Below are 18,403 nucleotides of genomic sequence, written 5' to 3'. Positions count from 1 at the left end.
ACAAAGTCTGAAGATGCTGGAAATTCAGAGCAACACAAACAAAATGCTGGCGGAACTCAGTAGGCCGGGCAGCATCTATCGTAAAGAGTCAACAGTCGACGTTTCCAGTTGAACCCTCCTTCAGGACTGAGATGGAATGAATAAAATCGGGGCGGGCGAGGAAATGTCTCGCTGGAAGGTGATAGGTGAAGCCAGGTAGGTGGGAAAGCTCAAGAGCAGAAGAAAATAGAGTCTAATAGGAGAGGAGAGTGGAGAATAGGAGAAAGGGATGGAGCAGTGGACCCAGAGAGCAGAGATAAGCAGGTGAGAGGATGTAAAAAGTCAGAGAGGGAGTGGGAGGGAGGGGTGGGAGGGAAATTTATTCACAGGAAGGTGTAATCGATACTTATGCTATCAAGTTGGGGAAGGGGGTACCCAGACGGAATATGAGGTGCTGATCCTGAACCCTGAGGGTGGCCTCATCTTGGCACAAGAGGACACGACGGGTTGACATGTCGGAACTGGAATGGGCATCGTAATGAAAATGCTTGGACACTGGGAAGTCCTGCTCGGAGCGGAGTGTTCAACGGTTAATTTATTATCAAATCAGGTATCCATAAACAACTGCAAGTTTTTTTTTCTTCTCCTGAGAGCCACGAAAGAAAGAAAAAACATGAAAGTCTTTCAGAGAGAAAAATCAAATTCTCACCTCACCGCCCGCATCAAGAAGAACAGCATCCCTATCATCAACCCCCAAAAAACACTCCTACCCCGCACAACTGCGGAGGAGCCGGTGTCACCAGTGTCGAGGCGGCCGCATCGGGAGCAGCGGTCACAACAGGCGACCCCGGAAGATTCATGGGTGAAGTGTCGCCTCACCTGGAAGGATGTTTGGACAACGGAGAGAGTTCGGCCGTCCGGCCCTTTCACTGTGACACCCCGAACTCCACATCAAATCCGTCCAAACGAATCTGGGTGAACTTTAATGACCAATAAATATAATTCCTCTCAGCGATCAGCTGTCTGAATGATTCCCTGATTCTGAGAGGAAGGGGTGTCTATGGTCCACACTGTCAGGGTGTTGAGTTTACCAGGAGACAAAGATTGCAGGGACGAGAGGTTTTCTGTTGACTAATACACTGTGTGTGGACCCCGCTGGCAATTCTGGTGTTGTGACCCGAATCGAGACAAACACCACGCTGCCCACTCCACCAACAACACGGCACAGCCGGACACATAACAGGGGACTTTACATCCCACAACACTGGACTCAGTGATGAAACCCGTGATTAATGTTGTTGTCCCACTGAAAAGTCCATTAAGGTGCTTTTAAATGCCAGCGCAATCCCACAGCTCCTCCCCACACGCGCCTGACGTCACACATGGGCTCCCCCACCGGGATCTGAACCTCACGTGCGCGGTGTCTTACGTCACTCACGCGCTGCTGTGCTCGAGCTTTATCGGTTTAACGGCTGGGCTAATAATCACGTGACCAGCCCCTCCCGCACCGCTGTCAACAGAGGATTCAGGAGCTGCGCTATTCCCATTGGTGCGAAGCGATGTCAATCACTGATTACAACCAGTCGCGGAGGCGGACAAGCCGAGTGGGCGTTACCCCGCTCAAGTGACAATTATTTGTGTTTTGTTGAGATTGTACCTGGAATATGGTGTAAAATCCCGATCCCCATACTAACACGGGTTATACAGACCAAAGAACAAACTGCCGGAGGGTCGGGGCAGAGTGACAATTATTTGTGCTTTGTTGGGATTGTACCTGGAATATGGTGTAAAATCCCGATCCCCATACTAACACGGGTTATACAGACCAAAGGACAAACTGCCGGAGGGTCGGGGCAGAGTGACAATTATTTGTGTTTTGTTGGGATTGTACCTGGAATATGGTGTAAAATCCCGATCCCCACACTAACACGGGTTATACAGACCAAAGGACAAACTGCCGGAGGGTCGGGGCAGAGTGACAATTATTTGTGTTTTGTTGGGATTGTACCTGGAATATGGTGTAAAATCCCGATCCCCATACTAACACGGGTTATACAGACCAAAGAACAAACTGCCGGAGGGTCGGGGCAGAGTGACAATTATTTGTGCTTTGTTGGGATTGTACCTGGAATATGGTGTAAAATCCCGATCCCCATACTAACACGGGTTATACAGACCAAAGGACAAACTGCCGGAGGGTCGGGGCAGAGTGACAATTATTTGTGTTTTGTTGGGATTGTACCTGGAATATGGTGTAAAATCCCGATCCCCACACTAACACGGGTTATACAGACCAAAGGACAAACTGCCGGAGGGTCGGGGCAGAGTGACAATTATTTGTGCTTTGTTGGGATTGTACCTGGAATATGGTGTAAAATCCCGCTCCCCACACTAACACGGGTTATACAGACCAAAGAACAAACTGCCGGAGGGTCGGGGCAGAGCGACAATTATTTGTGCTTTGTTGGGATTGTACCTGGAATATGGTGTAAAATCCCGCTCCCCATACTAACACGGGTTATACAGACCAAATAACAAACTGCCGGAGGAACTCAGTGGGTCGGGCAGCATCTGTGGAGGGAAATGGACCGTCAACATTTCGGGCCGAGACCCTCCCTCTGGACTGAGAGTGGACGGGAAATAGTCAGAGAAAAGAGGTGAGGGGTGGGGATGGGGCAAGAGCTGGGGAGTGAGAGGTGGATCCAGGTGAGGGGGAGGTGGGAAGGTGGAAACAGTGACAGGGGTGGGAGGTGAGTGGTTGGGGCAACACGGGGCTGCAGAAGATGGAAATTAATTCCATAGAGGATTAACAAAGAGGTTAGAGAGTATTTGTTACAGAGAGTGCAATGAAGATTCACCAGACTGATCCCTGGAGTGGTGGGTCATCATATGAAGAAAGATCAAATGTGATAACCCTTTCATTTAGGAAATCGAGGACTGAGAGGTGAACATATTGAAATGCACAACATCATTACCGGCTGAACCAGGGATCCCAGTCTCTGAAACAGGAATGGACTGTCTGGGACTGAAATGAGGGGAAATGTCTCCACTCCAAGGGCGGTAAATAGAAAGAAACATGTGGATAAGAGCAGCCGCCATCTTGTTGATGGTTACAGGGGCCGAATGGCCACCTCCTGCTGTTTCTCACTTGAGGTTTCAGTGTTCCTGTCCACTGAGTCCGGAGGAATGTGAACAGAAATTAGTGTTTATAAACACAGAACTGATTTAAATGAAACGTGAACATTTCCTGTTTGGGTCTGAATTATGTTTTGGACCTGGATGGGAATTGAGCCGGTGACTCTGTGACCTGGAGGTGGAGGGAAAGGGATCGGGGAAGATATGGTGTGGAAAAATAATCATGTATCTGGGGTAAATATGGAATAATGTGGGGAATGTGGTGGATGGGTCGAGCAGCATGTGAGGGGAGAGGAGCAGAGTCACCGGTTCAGGTGGGAGTCCCTCCACCCGTCACCTGATCCCCTTTCCTGTTCGTGTTTTTCTGCAGATCTGCAGCATCTGTGGGTCACTGCTCTATGTGTCCGTGTAGCTTCACCTTTCCCCATTCAGACAAGTCAGTGAGATCCGGATCTGTCACGTCCTCTCGTTGTGGGTGGACAATGTTTTTTTTTCTGCAATAGTTTCTGTTGTTTCATTCCACTGTTTTGAGGTGCTGAAGTGCAGCCAATGTTTCTGGGTGTCTGACCCTTTATGTGAGAATTTAGCCATTTGTATTTATCTGAGCTTCTCATAAATGTGTAAAGTTTAGTTCAGCTTCACTTCAGAATTTCCAAAGCAACACCCAGTCAGTCAAATTGCTCCACACAATTATAATAGCTTATTACATTTTTTTTTTCCATTTTTGTACAATATATATGTATATTCTTATTTTAAATCACAATTGTTAAAATCTATTGTTATGAATTAGGTTCTACTGCTACCGCAGGGACAACAAATTTCATGACACATGCCGGTGCTATTAAACCTGATTCTGATATTGATATGGGAGACCCACCACCGGTCACCTGATCCCAGTTACTGCAGATCGTAATGTGAGATTGAAGCATTTTCCATATATTTGCTTTCCACTGAAATGACAACAGTTCAGTTTCCTTCTGCGGTTCCAGAGCAGAAGCTCAGTCTGTCTAATATTTCCACACAATTAAAATGGGGAATTTGTTTATTATCATCATGTACTGAGCTACAGTGACAATCTTGCCTGATGTACCATCCACACAGATAGATATATTACAACACTACATTGAGCTGATATACGACAAAACACTCACTGTAACTAAGCATTGTGGCTGCTGTTACGAACCCGTAACTGGGTCACTTACCAACAAAGATAGAGAGGTCTGTTGAAGTCTGATGGCACTATTTTTAAAAGTCTTTATTCATAAAGGGGAACAAAAATAGGATTAATACAAATAATCAGATAATATATGTCGTCAATACTCAATCTAAAGCGCGGGTATAATCATAATCATCAATAAGAAATAACTCTATCGTTTGTCTAGGGGTTACTGTATTGTCCGATGAAGAAATAAAAGTCAATTGTCATTAAAGATGCAGCTCTTTTTCGGGTTGGGGAGAGAGACTTGCCCGGGTCTTTTGATGAGGCCAATCCGTTGAGTCGGGGGAGTTGGTTCCCCGTTGTTAGTTCAAAGTCGTTTTCTGTGGTATCAGCCACCGGTTCCCAGACAAGGGAACCGAACGCATGTGGCTTCCTTCAAATGGCTTCCCGCTATTACGGGATCGCTAGCGTTTCTTCTGGTGCGTCTGAGGGGCCGTCTTTACAGCCCCTCTTTATCTTGACTCGCAGGGTAGTAGATGTCAATCAGGATGGGGGTGATGCAATCTCTCTCTCAACCAGCCCACTTTGCCCGAGGGCTTGCACGTATCCTAGTCCCCAATCCATAAATGTGTCTCCAAGAGACAATGGCCAATGTTGCGTCATTTTGCATCGCTGGGGAACGAGGCATTCAGCACGTCTCTCTCTCATTTCCTGGGTCCACTGACCCAACCCACTAGTGCCCTTGCGATTCTCACAAAGGAGGGGGCTGCGGGCATAACACTGCAGAGAAAGTGCAGTGCAGGTAGACATATGGTGGAGGGTCACGTCGTTACACTGTGAGATCGAGTCCATTTTATCATTCATTTGGCTTATAACTGCAGACAGGAAGCCATCGTTCAGTCTGGTGTTACGCACTTTAAGGCTTTTGTATCTCTTCCCCGATGGGGGAGCGGGTTTGCAGCAAGAATGTCCAGGTAATGAGCTTCATGACCTGCTTTTCCGAGGCAGGGGAAGTGTAGGAAGAGTCCATGGAGGGGAGGCTTGTGTCTCTGATGTTCTCTGTTTTCGAAGTTCTCTGCTGTTCCTTGCAGTCATGGGCAGAGCAGTAGCTATACGAATTACATTGTTGTGATATGAAGGCGTGAAGTATCGACAAGAAGCTCACAGACCTCAGCCTTCACCCTGCCTTGTGTAGCTGGATCCTGGACTTCCTGTCAAATCGCCAGCAGGAGGTAAGAGTGGGCTCCCTCACCTCTGTCTCTCTGACCCTCAGCACACATACCCCACAGGGTTGTTTTTTTGGCCCTCTCGAATACTCTCTGTGCACCTATGACTTGTGTTGCCACCCACAGCTCAAAATCTGCTAATTACATTTGCTGACAGCATTACATTGATTGACCTAATCTCAAATAATAACTTTCAATCGATCAAATGCCTCCTGACAAGGCTCGGTCCTAACAAACTTTTCACCCTTCTTTAGGAGATTGGTCAGAGGAAGAGCGATAGCAGCAAAGTGCTTACAGAACTTAAGATTACATCCATCCATTCCCAGAAACCTTCTAAGAACCTTCTTAGCAGTCAGAATAGGAACTTGAGAAATTGCCTGAACTTTTGCCCGAACAGGAGCCAACTTGCTTTGACCTACAACATAGCCAGGACAGGTCACAGTGGCATGGCCAAATTCACTCTTAGCCAAGTTAACTGTAAGGTTGTCCTAGGAAAGCCTGTCAAATAGCTTTTCTACTGCAGAGATATGCTCTTCCCAAGTGTCACTCCCTGTGACTAAGTCATCAATATAGGCATCTATATGTTCTAACCCTCAAATTACAGAATCCATCATTCTCTGGGATGTTCCTGGAGCATTTTTCCTTCCAAAAGGCAAAACATTGTATTCATACAACCCAAATGGTGTCACAAATGCAGAAATTTCTCTACCTCTGTCCATCAATGGAACACACCAATACCCTATCAACAGATCAATCTTTGTAAGAAATTAGCTATTCCAGCCTTATTGATGCAATCATCCACTCTAGGGATAGGATAGGCATCTGTTTTTGTTACTGCATTTACCTTCCTATAATCAGTGCAAAATCTAACACTATCATCAGGTTTGGGCACAATAACGCAGGGTGAGCTCCAAACTGATGCTGAAGGACTAATAATATTATTTTCCAGCATATATTCAATTCCTGCTCATCCAATTTACACTTGTCTACGTTCATGCGATATGGGTGTTTAATCGGTTTGGCTTGACCAATATCTACATCATGTACTGCGACCGTGGTTTGCTTGGGAACATCAGGGAATAAATCTTTAAACTTCAGAATTAATTCCTTCAGCTGTTGTTGTTGCTTTGGCTGCAGATGAGCCAAACTGTTATCAATATTTTCTAGAACAACCGAGTTCATTAGCCTAACTAGGACCATGTTTGGCTTGTGAAAAGTCTCAGATGAGTCAATTGCTTTATTCTCAGGGTTGCCAGTTTCATATGTTTTGACAACAACACTCACAGATGGAGCCTGCTTGTCAAAATAAAGCTTTATCATATTTATCTGTACCACCTGTGTTAGTGTACGTTGGTCGGGTGCTTTGATAACATAATTCACATCATTAATTTGAGAGACTATTTCATACAGTCCATTGAGATTCACCTGAAGTGGATTTGTCAACATTCTTTAACATAAGGTAAGCACCTTATCCCCCACCTGGTATTTTCTTTCGCAAGCCCTCGTATCAAACCAACACTTCATTTTGTTTTGAGAAATCTTTAAGTTTTGTCTCGCTAGACTACAGGCGTGTTCAAAACATAGTCTGACAAGTTAACATGTACATCCCCATCAATCCACTGTTCCTTTAACAAGGTCAAAGGTCTCTATGACCAAATACAAATTCAAATGAAGTAAAGCCCAGTTAATCCTGTACCAACTGTCTTATTGGGAACAAAAGCAAATATATTCCTTCATCCTAGACCTTTCCATTTTCAACACAGTATGTCTTTTTTTTGGTATGTGCATGCGTGCGTCCGATGATGTCTTTTTCAAGCCTTTACAAGGCATGGAGTGAGAGAGAGAGAGAGATTGTGTGGTACACAGTTTGTCTTAATCATTGTTTTGAGGGTAGAATGAAATCTTTCTAGAGCCCCTCGTGATTCTGGATGGTATGCAGACGATGTAATTTGTTTAGCTCCCAGTTCATAAATTACCTGCTGGAGTAATCCAAATGTAAAATTGCTTCCTTGATCAGACTGGATTTCTTTAGGAAAACCAAATAAAGTAAAATACTTGGTAAAGCCTTCGCCACAGTTTTAGCTTTAATATTTCCGAGAGGTATTGCCTCTGGGATTCTGGATGCAGTACACATAATAGTTAGCAAATACTGATGGCCAGCTTTAGTCTTTGGCAATCGGCCAGCACAATCCACTATAACTTTCGGAAAGCTTTCACCGAATGCAGGTATAGGCCGCAGTGGGGCCTCCTATCAAACTGACACCGACTTGACAAGTGTGACAGGTTCTGCAAAAGGTCACAACATCTTTCCCCAAATTAGGCAAGTAGAAGTATTTCATAATCCTGTTTACAGTTTTATTCACTCCAAAATGTCGTCCTAAGGGCATACTGTGGTCAAAGTTAACATTTCAGTCCCATAAACCTTAGGAACTACAACTTGGTGAACAATTGCCCATTCATCACTCGCAGGTATAGCCGGTGGCCTCCACTTCCTCATTGACACTCCATCCCTGAGATAATACCCTACTGGCACTTTCTTAATCTCATCATCTGAGAGAGTTGTTTCTTTTAAAGCTTCAATCTCAGGGTCTCAGTTCTGTTCTGCTATAAACTCCTTCCTAGACAGGGATAGATCTTTCTCATCAGACTTACTACCTGAATCCTGATGAAACAATGAAGGCAGAAAAGTCCCTGACAAGTCATCATAACCTGAATCCTAATTTTGGCTATCATGGGTGTCAGTCATGCTGCACAGAACTGTCTGCATCGGCAGACTTTTTAGCCATACTTCAAGTTACTGTGCAGGAAGGATAAATGTTAAAATCCATCTGCCGGTCGTCAGTGGTTGGCTTAGTTGTCAACAGCACTGCAGGAACAACGTTACCATCTGCCAGGTTATTCCCTAATAGCAAGGTAACATCTTCCACCAGGAAACTGGAGAATAATCCAATTTTAACAGGTCCCGAAACCAACCCTGACTGTAAAGTTAACTTGTACAATGGCACGGAAACCACACCGCCCCCAATGCCTTTAATAAGATTTACCTCACCATTTTCAGTCTCATCACCAAATTTCTAAACTTTTGTCTGTATGATTCTGGGACGAACTCATAAGCTTTGAGCACAGCCTGTTTCACTATGTCATAATCAGCTGCTTCATCAACTATCAAAGCAGAATAGGCTTGCTGAACCTTCCCCTTAATTACACTTTGTAAGAGAATAGGCCTTTTTTTTATTTGTTAAGAGGAGTTGTGGTTTCTTGATTATATTTTTAACAGCATAACATTCTACTTCAAGTCCAGTCAAGTCACTGTTATTGTCATTTCGAACATAACTGCTGGCACAGTACATAGTAAAAATGAAACAACATTTTTGAGGACCATGGTGTTACATGACACAGTAAAAAGAAACTTATCTGATTTTCACAATATATAGTTTTTTTTTGCTGTTTACACCTCTTTTGTGTAATCTCCTCTGATTTGTATTTTTTTATTGGAAAATCAATAAAAAGATTGAAAAAGAATGAAATGAGAATAGGCCACTTTAAACTCTGAGCAACCTTCTCAAAACGCTGAAAATATTTAACAACCTCTGCCTCGTCAAACGCAGGTACCAATTTAACTTCCCGACTGGCCTCAAACATCACCAGAGTACCTTTCCTGCAATTTTTCTATCCTTTCCAGCTCGAGCAGCCTCTTTCTTTCTGCTTCCTTGCTGTTTTTCTGCCTCTCTACCCTCAAATTGCCTCTGTCTTACTGTAGCTTCCATCTTTAATTTTTCTAACTTCTACGGGAGCTCAAGCTCATGAGGTTTACTTTCAGGAAACACCTCCAACTCCTCCACTTTAAGCACACCCTCAGATACATAATGTTCCGCTATTATCCTCTGCATCTGTGCCCTCCTCATTGTCAATTTCACCTCACAAGTTTTAATGTTTTAGCAATACTCAACAACTCAATCCGTCTGGCATCCTCTAATGCCTCAGAGGTTGGCGCTTCCATAAACCTATCAGCATCCGCTGCTGATTTTCCACACACAAATGAATCAAAACGGGATTTCCCCAATGAAATTGATCATCAATCAATCAAAACGCCCCAAATTTGTTCATATTTCAGATGCAGGCCCCAATTTCATTACGAACCATAACACTTCAGAAACAAACCAGCAGCAAATAGAGTTCACACTGGAGTCTGGCTTTGATGTGAAAACCCCCCTCTTTATTAGTACCTACTTACTATGTAGAAACTTGTGCAAGATAAACAAAAGTTAACAGAGTAATGTGTATATATGTGTATAAAGGTAACTCTAAAACTATTGAGTTTAGGGGAAACAATGGTCTTGAGATGGTAAAATATGGAAGTTCAGTTCATTCATGGAATAGGTGATGAGAGAGAGATATTTGTAATCCAGGCTAAATGTTGAGAGAAGGCAATTATGTCGAATTCCACAGGTTCCATGGTGGTAAAATGAGAGAAAAGTCACTGTAGATTTTATCCATCGTAATTCCAAATCCACATACAAATTATCACCGAAAGTGACTTGTCACAAGGAGTATTGTCTTCAAGTGAATTACCTCACCACAGCCATGCAAGGGTTAACACATCAGTTGTCTTCACAGGATATCCCAAATCAGATCCACTCCTATGGATCAAACGAGGTGACAAACACACATTCGATGTACGGTGAATCGATAATTAACCCACCCTTGTGGGCATAGGAAAGCTCCAAACAGTGACCCTTGGCCACCAGTTCCCTGGTTTCAATCCTTCCATTTTTCCTCCTTCATCTCCGTCTGACTCTGAGTGTCTGTGTCCTCGGTTAAAACTAAACAAGCTGCGAGCGATGTAAACAAGCTGCAAGTCCAACTGATTTGACTTCTTTATCTCTCTCTCTTAAAATGACAGTCCACGGCAAATGAAACCTCGGGATTCATAACAATGGCAACTCCCCATTGTGAACTGACTGATGTGCCAGTAGTTGGGATGACCGAGTGAATCGCTTCCCACATTCTGAGCAGGTGAACGGCTTCTCCCCAGTGTGAACTCGCTGATGACATTGTTGGTTGGATGACTGAGTGAATCCCTTCCCACAGACTGAGCAGGTGAATGGCTTCTCCCCGGTGTGAACTCGCTGATGTCTCTGTAGGGTGGAAGATTGAGTGAATCGCTTCCCACATTCTGAGCAAGTGAACGGCTTCTCCCCAGTGTGAACTCGCAAGTGACTCTGTAGGTTGGATGACTGAGTGAATCCCTTCCCACAGTCTTGGCAGAGGAATGGCTTCTCCCCAGTGTGAACTCGCTGATGTCTATGTAGGTGGGATGACTGAGTGTATCCCTTCCCACAGTCTAAGCAGGTGAACAGCTTCTCCCCAGTGTGAACACGCTGATGTACCAATAGAGTGGATGACTCAGTGAATCCCTTCCCACAGTCTGAGCAGGTGAATGGCTTCTCCCCAGTGTGAACCTGCTGGTGTCTCTGCAGATGGTGTGACCGAATGAATCCCTTCCCACACTCTGAGCAGGTGAATGGCCTCTCTCCAGTGTGAATTCGCTGATGAATCTGTAGTATGGATGACTGAGTGAATCTCTTCCCACAGACTGAGCAGGTGAACGGCTTCTCCCCAGAGTGAACTCGCTGGTGTCTCCATAGTGTGGAAGAGTGAGTGAATCCCTTCTCACAGTCTGAGCAGGTGAATGGCTTCTCCCCAGTGTGAACTGACTTGTGTACCAGTAGGACGGATGACCGAGTGAATCCCTTCCCACAGTCTGAGCAGGTAAACTGCCTCTCCCCAGTGTGAACTCCCTGATGTACTTTTAATTTAGATGAGCAAGTGAATCCCTTCCCACAGTCCAAGCAGGTGAACGGCTGCTCCCCGGTGTGAACTCGCAGGTGAGCCATTATGTCAGATGGCCGAGTGAATCGTTCCCCACAAATTCAGCAGATGACCAGCCTCTGACTGGTGTGTCCACAGGTGGGAAGACTGACTGAATCCTTTCTCACACACAGAACAGGTGAATGGCCTTGCCCAGTGTGAATTTGACTGATGTATCTTCAGTTGAGATAACCGAGTGAATCCACCCCCACTGTCTGAGCAGGTGAACGACCTTTCTCCTGTCTAAAATGACGAGTGTGCCAGTTGGTCAAATGACCAACGTAATCCCTCTCCACAGTCTGAGCAGGAAGGATGGATGATTGAATCCCTTGCCACACTTCTTAAATATCTAGACAGAGACAGCAAAACTGGTGTGCCGCGTTTCAGATTCCCGGCGACAGATTCCTTCTCATTTGTATCCTGTGAAAAGATTTACATAATTCATCAATGGGTGTAGGGCAACATTTCAGATGAGATTACTTGAGCTGCCAAGGTTTGATCTGGTATCACACTGTTACAGTGAGGTACAACCCAACTTGGAGAGAGAAATCATCTCCTGACTGGGCAGAGTGCTGGTATCTGGAATAACCATCAATTCTCTGATGCTCTTCCTGTCTCTATAAGAATGGGGCATTTCTGCCATCTCCAATCTGTGACCTGGCTCAGTTTGACTCTCTCCATTGGTATTATTCCCTGTTCCTCCTGAGATGCATGGGTGCCTGGCCACGCAGTAACTGAAACAGTCTCACGCAAATTGTCTTTCTTGATGTGCAGCTGGGATTTTCTTTTATGTCTTATTAACTTAAAGTGCCACAATTCTAACACCATATAAAAAAATCCTGTTGATGTGAATTGCTGGTCCGCACAGCTGTTAAAAGGACAGAGTAAATTTTTGTATTATTTCAGGTTCTTGTCACAGTTATAGAAAATTACAACACAGAAACAGGCCCTTTGGGCCATCTGGTTTGTGGTGATCTATTTAAACTGCCCACTCCCATACCCCTATCTTCCAGGTACCTATACAAGCTTCTTAAATGTTGAAATCGAGCTCACATGCACCACTTGTGCTGGCTGCTCATTCCACACCCGGATGACCATCTGTGTGAAGAAGATTCCCCTCATGTTTCCCTTAACATTTCACCTTTCACCCTTAACCCATGGCCTCTGGTTGTAGTCCCATCCCCAGCTCAGTGGAGAAAGCCAGCTTGCATTTACACTATCTATGCCGCTCTGTCACAATCAAATCTCCCCTCAATCTCCTACAGTCAAAGGAATAAAGTCCTGACCTGTTCAATCTTTCCTTATAACCCAAGTACTCCAGACCTGGCAACATCCTTGTGAATTTTCTCTGAACTCTTTCAAAGTCCTTACATCTTTCCTGTAGGTTGGTGACCAAAACTGCACTTAGTATTCCATATTAGGCCTCACCAATGTCTTGTACAAAGTCAACATAACATCCATCTCCTGTACTCAGAACTTTGGTTCAAGAAGGCCAATATGTCAAGATCTTTCTTTCCGTCCCTATCGAACTGTGACACCACTTTCAGTGAAATATAGACCTGTATGTCCAGATTCCTTTACTCTACAACACTCCTCCATGTCCGACCAGTCACTGTGTAAGATCTACCCTGGTAGGTCCTACCAAACTGCAACCCCTCACACGTTTCTGCTTTAAGTTCTACCTTCCATTTCTCAAACCATTTTTCCCGCTGGTCCAGATCTCACTGCAAGCCATGATAGTCTTCCTCGCTGTCCATTAGACCACCAATCTTGGTGCTGCCCACAAATTTGCTGATCCAGTTAACCACACTATCATCCACATTACTGATATAGATGACAAACAACAACAGATCCTGCACTGATCTCTGTGGCAACCACTAGTCACAGGCCTCCAGTCAGAGAGGCAACCATCTGCTACCACACTATGGCTTCTCCCAAAGACAGTGTCTCATCCAATTTACTGTCTCATCTAGAATGCTGAGTGACTGAACCTTCTTGACCAACCTCCCATATGAGACTTTGTCAAGTGCCTTGCTAAAGTCCATGTAGACAGCACCTACTGCCTTGCCTTCATCCACTCTCCTGATAACTTCCTCGAGAGACTCTCTAAGATTGGTTAGACATGACCTACCATGCACAAAGCCATGCTGTCTATCCTTAATCAGTCCACATCTATCCAAATACTTATATATCAGGTTCCTGCACACACATTCCAGTAACTTTTCCACTACTGTTGTCAATCTCACAAATGTAAAAACACCTCCACCTCTGTAATCTGTACAGGATCCATGAATCTGATGCTGCATTGCCTCACTTCTACAGACTGTGTTCATCTACTGCAATAATAGGAAGCAAAAAAAAATCTCCCCCATCTATGTTGCCTCCTCATATGGATTACCATTCTGATCTTGCAAAGGATTAATTTCATCCCTTGCAATCTTTTCACTCTTAACATATCTGCAGAATCCCTGAAGATTCTCCTTCACCTTGTCTGCTGGGGCAAACTCATGCCTTCTCTTATTTCTTCATAAGTGTTCACTTGAATTTCCTGTATTTCATAAGGACCCCATTTGTTCCTATCTGCCTGCACCTGGTATGCACCTCCTTTTTATTGATCTGGGAGAGGAAAGCCAAAGGGGTGATAGAGCTGCATGGTGGGAGGTGGGGGTAGAGGGGTTAATCGAAAGTTGCAGGGGGAACGGGAGCCTGAATAATGCGAAGTTAACCAAAGTTGTTTTGCTCCTTAACATATAACAGTGATACCTACAGCACATTACAGGCACTTTGGCCCACAGTCCTGTGCCGACCATGTAACCTACTCTAGAAACTGCCTGGAACTTCCCCAGCACACAGCCCTCTATTTTTCTGTGTACCTATCTAAGAGGCTGTTAAAAGACCCTATTGTATCTGCCTCGAACACGGCTGCTGGCAGTGCATTACGCACATCCAGCACGCTCTGCGTAATAAACTTACCCCTGACATCCCCTCGCTATCAATTTCCAAGCACCTTAAAAGACTGTATGCCCCCATATTAGCCATTTCTGCCCTGGGAAAAAAAAACCTCTGGCTATCCACACAATCAATGCCCCTCATCATCTGATACACGTAAAAAAAGGCTCTGAACATAAACAAGGAAATAATACATTGCTTTGAGGATTTGTTTGAGGTATAGAAGATAGTTTTTTTTTTCTCACACAGAGAGTGGTGAGTGCATGGAATGGGCTGGCAGCGGCCATGGTGGAGGCGGAAATGAAAGGGTCTTTAAGAGACTCCTGGATGGATACATGGAGTTTAGAAAGTTAGAGGGCTAGGGTTAAGCCTAGGTAGATCTAAGGTAAGGATATATTTGAGCCAAAAGGTCTGTATTTTGTTGTAGGTTTTCTATGTTTCTGTGTACACAAAATATAACGGTACAAAATGGGTAAATGCAAGCAGGCTTTTTCAACTGATTTTAAGTGTGACAACAACCAGAGGTGATGGGTAAGTGGGGACGTGAAAACTTATGGGGAACAAATTATTGGCCATGAGGGTGTGGAATGAGATGCCAGCACAAGTGGTGTATGGTAGCTCGATTTCACAATTTAAGAGAAGTTTGGATGGGTATCTGGATGGTAGGTGTATGGAGTGCTATGGTCCTGGTGCAGGTCATTGCGTTCCACAGCTTGAATGTTTTTCCAGCATTGAGAAGATGGGCCAAATGGCATGTTTCTGTACTGAACTTCTCCATGTTTCAATGACAGAGAAGCTGGCCAGACTTGATTGGAAGGGATACTGGCAGCAGTGACAATGGAGCAGCAATGGCTGGAGTTTCTGGAGCAATTTGGGAGCTGAGTGATGGATACATCCCCAAGTAGTGGAAGCATTGGAAAGGCAGGAGGACACAACTGTGGCAAAATGACAAGCCAAACCCAACATAAAAGCCAAAGAAAGGGCAAACAACAGAGCAAAAACTATTGGCAAGCTTTTAGAAGCCAACAGATGACAACTAAAAAAAAAGGTCAGATATGCTCAGGGCATGGAATGATGATATTGTAGCCATTAATGCATCTTGGTTGCACCCAACAGCCTGAGGCATTTAGAGGAACAAAATATATGGGACCTCGATTCCTCTTGAAAACAAAGGTTCCCTGACCCATTTGCATCTCAATTTTTATTTTGACAGACACACACAAACACCACACCCTTAAAATTTCACTTCTGAAGGCGTCCCACTGACTAAGTACTCCTTTGCCAAAAAACATTCTGTCCCAAATCACACTTGTGAAATCCTTTCTGATACCTTCAAAATTGACCTTTCTCCAACTTAGAATCTCAACCTGTGTTCCAGACCTCTCTTTTTCCATATTTATTTGGAATCTAATAGCATTATGACCTCTGGATACAAAGTGTTCCCATACACTAATTACAGTCACTAGCCCTGGATCGTTTCCTAACAGCTTATTGCACACTTCTACATCAGGAATTCTACGTCCTGATTAAGGGCACATTTGACAAACTTTACCCCATCTAGTCCTTTTACAGTATGGGAGTCCCAGTCAATATATGGGAAGTTAAAATCGCTTACAATCTCAACCTTTGTTTCTTGACATAGTTTCATGTTTCTTGGTATAGTCTGTGATCTCTCTACAAATTTGTTCCTCTAAATCCCTCAGATAGTTGGGTGTACTCTGCTCCCTGTAATGGCTATAACATCATAACATAACATGCCCTGGGTTAATCTGGCTTTCCTACAATGCTTCTTGCATTGTGATATACACAGCTCAGCACATTCATATCACCATGCCCAACCTAGAAAACAACATTGTCACAAAAACAAAGGAGCAGGTTGTGGACGACAGAAAGAATGGATACAGGATAAACCCTTCTAACATCAATGGATCTGCTGTTCAGAGGGTGAACAGCTTTAAGTTCCTCAGCATACACCTTACCGAGGATCTCACCAGGTCTGTACATACCGGCTGTCTGGTGAAAAAGGCACAATAGCGCCTCTTTCACCTCAGACAGTTGAAGAAGTTTGGAATGGTTCCCCAAATCCCAAGAACTTTCTACAGGGGCAACTTGAGAACATCCTGAGAGTTTGCATCACTGCCTGGTATGGGAACTGTACTTCCCCAGTTGCAGTTCTCTGCAGAGAGTGGTGTGGACAGTCCAGCCCATCTGTATATGTGAACTTCCCACTATCCAGGATATTTACATTATTGTGTAAAAAGGACCTGCAGGATCATTGGGGAGGTCAGTCACCCCAACCACAGACTGTTGCAGCAGCTGCCATCCGGGAAACAGTACCACAGCATAAAAGCCAGGACACCAGGATCCGGGACAGCCTCTTCCACCAGGCTATCAGACTGATTCATTCATGCAGATACAATTGTATTTCTGTTATCTTGAATGCCCTGTTGTACATATTGTTATAAATAGCTAGAAATTGCACATTTAGATGGAGACATAACTTAAAGATCTCTACTCTTTAGATAGATAGATAGATACTTTATTCATCCCCATGGGGAAATTCAACTTTTTTCCAATGTCCCATACACTTGTTGTAGCAAAACTAATTACATACAATACTTAACTCAGTAAAAAATATGATATGCATCTAAATCACTATCTCAAAAAGCATTAATAATAGCTTTTAAAAAGTTCTTAAGTCCTGGCAGTAGAATTGTAAAGCCTAATGGCATTGGGGAGTATTGACCTCTTCATCCTGTCTGAGGAGCATTGCATCGATAGTAACCTGTCGCTGAAACTGCTTCTCTGTCTCTGGATGGTGCTATGTAGAGGATGTTCAGAGTTATCCATAATTGACCGTAGCCTACTCAGCGCCCTTCGCTCAGCTACCGATGTTAAACTCTCCAGTACTTTGCCCACGACAGAGTCCGCCTTCCTTACCAGCTTATTAAGACTTGAGGCGTCCCTCTTCTTAATGCTTCCTCCCCAACACGCCACCACAAAGAAGAGGGCGCTCTCCACAACTGACCTATAGAACATCTTCAGCATCTCACTACAGACATTGAATGACGCCAACCTTCTAAGGAAGTACAGTCGACTCTGTGCCTTCCTGCACAAGGTATCTGTGTTGGCAGTCCAGTCTAGCTTCTCGTCTAACTGTACTCCCAGATACATGTAGAAAAAGAGTATGAAGGATGTACATAATAAAGTCAATTCAATTCAACCTCTCCACTATCTGTTCTGTCATTCTGGCTCCAATCCTCCCTGCAACTTTAGTTTAACCACCCACCCCACAGGGGAGCACTAGCAAGCCTTACCACTAGGATATTAGGCCCTTTCTAGTTCTGTTCTCCTAACTAACAAATCCCCCATCTCCCCTTTGACTTTCCCCCATCAGGTAATCCCCCCCCACTGCCGTTTCTAAAGTAGTCCACCTATTCTTGTGGGGGATGGCCACAACAGTACTCGGCGATGGCTATTTAACCTCATTCACCTTCCTGACTCTCACCCAGTTTCCGGTGTCCTGCACCCTGGGTGGAACTCACATCTCTTCATTTCATATCCATCACCCCATCCGACTGCCAAATGATCTGGAATTCATCCATTTCAAGTTCCAGCTCCTTAACGTGCAGGGTTACAAGCTGCAGCTGGATGCACATCTTGTTGGTGAGGGCATCAGGGACACTGCAGTCTCCACACCTTCCCACCAATGTCCCCTCTGATTTGAAATATGTGTGCAAAAACCTTGTGCTGTGCAATATTTAGCCAATGACAACAATATGGTGTGCACTGAATTTTACATTTTGAGGTATTCATTCAACAATTAGCAGATCACTGTCAGTAAGAACTTTGATCTCCTCTCAGTTCGATCAAGTTCATCTGCACTGTCACACAGCCTGTAGCTGGTAATGAACGATGTTCTCGTCAGAGCTTTTGCATACTATCCATATCTGATTTGTTTGCTAAATGATGATTTAAAAACTCACATTTCCAAAGATTACTGGACTTCTTCCCACTTGCAAATTCTCCAGCAACTTTTGCATCATCACAATACACACAGGGGACTCCACTTTCTGTATTGTAC

At 44.3% G+C, this 18,403-nt stretch overlaps 1 protein-coding gene across 1 annotated transcript in view; it reads right to left on the bottom strand.

The window, feature by feature from the left end:
- Window positions 1-18,403, bottom strand: part of LOC140721332 (uncharacterized) — an 88,543-nt gene that overhangs the window by 25,367 nt on the left and 44,773 nt on the right. The window contains exon 4 of the mRNA XM_073036179.1: window positions 10,498-10,801. Within this exon, the coding sequence (XP_072892280.1) occupies window positions 10,498-10,801 (304 nt within the window). The remainder of the gene's footprint in view (window positions 1-10,497; window positions 10,802-18,403) is intronic.

The sequence above is a fragment of the Hemitrygon akajei genome, unplaced genomic scaffold (genome assembly GCF_048418815.1).
Source record: "Hemitrygon akajei unplaced genomic scaffold, sHemAka1.3 Scf000054, whole genome shotgun sequence".
In the NCBI taxonomy this organism is placed as follows: Eukaryota; Metazoa; Chordata; class Chondrichthyes; order Myliobatiformes; family Dasyatidae; genus Hemitrygon; species Hemitrygon akajei.
The sequence above is the reverse complement of the archived record's forward strand: the minus strand, read 5'-3'. Positions and strand labels throughout refer to the sequence as shown.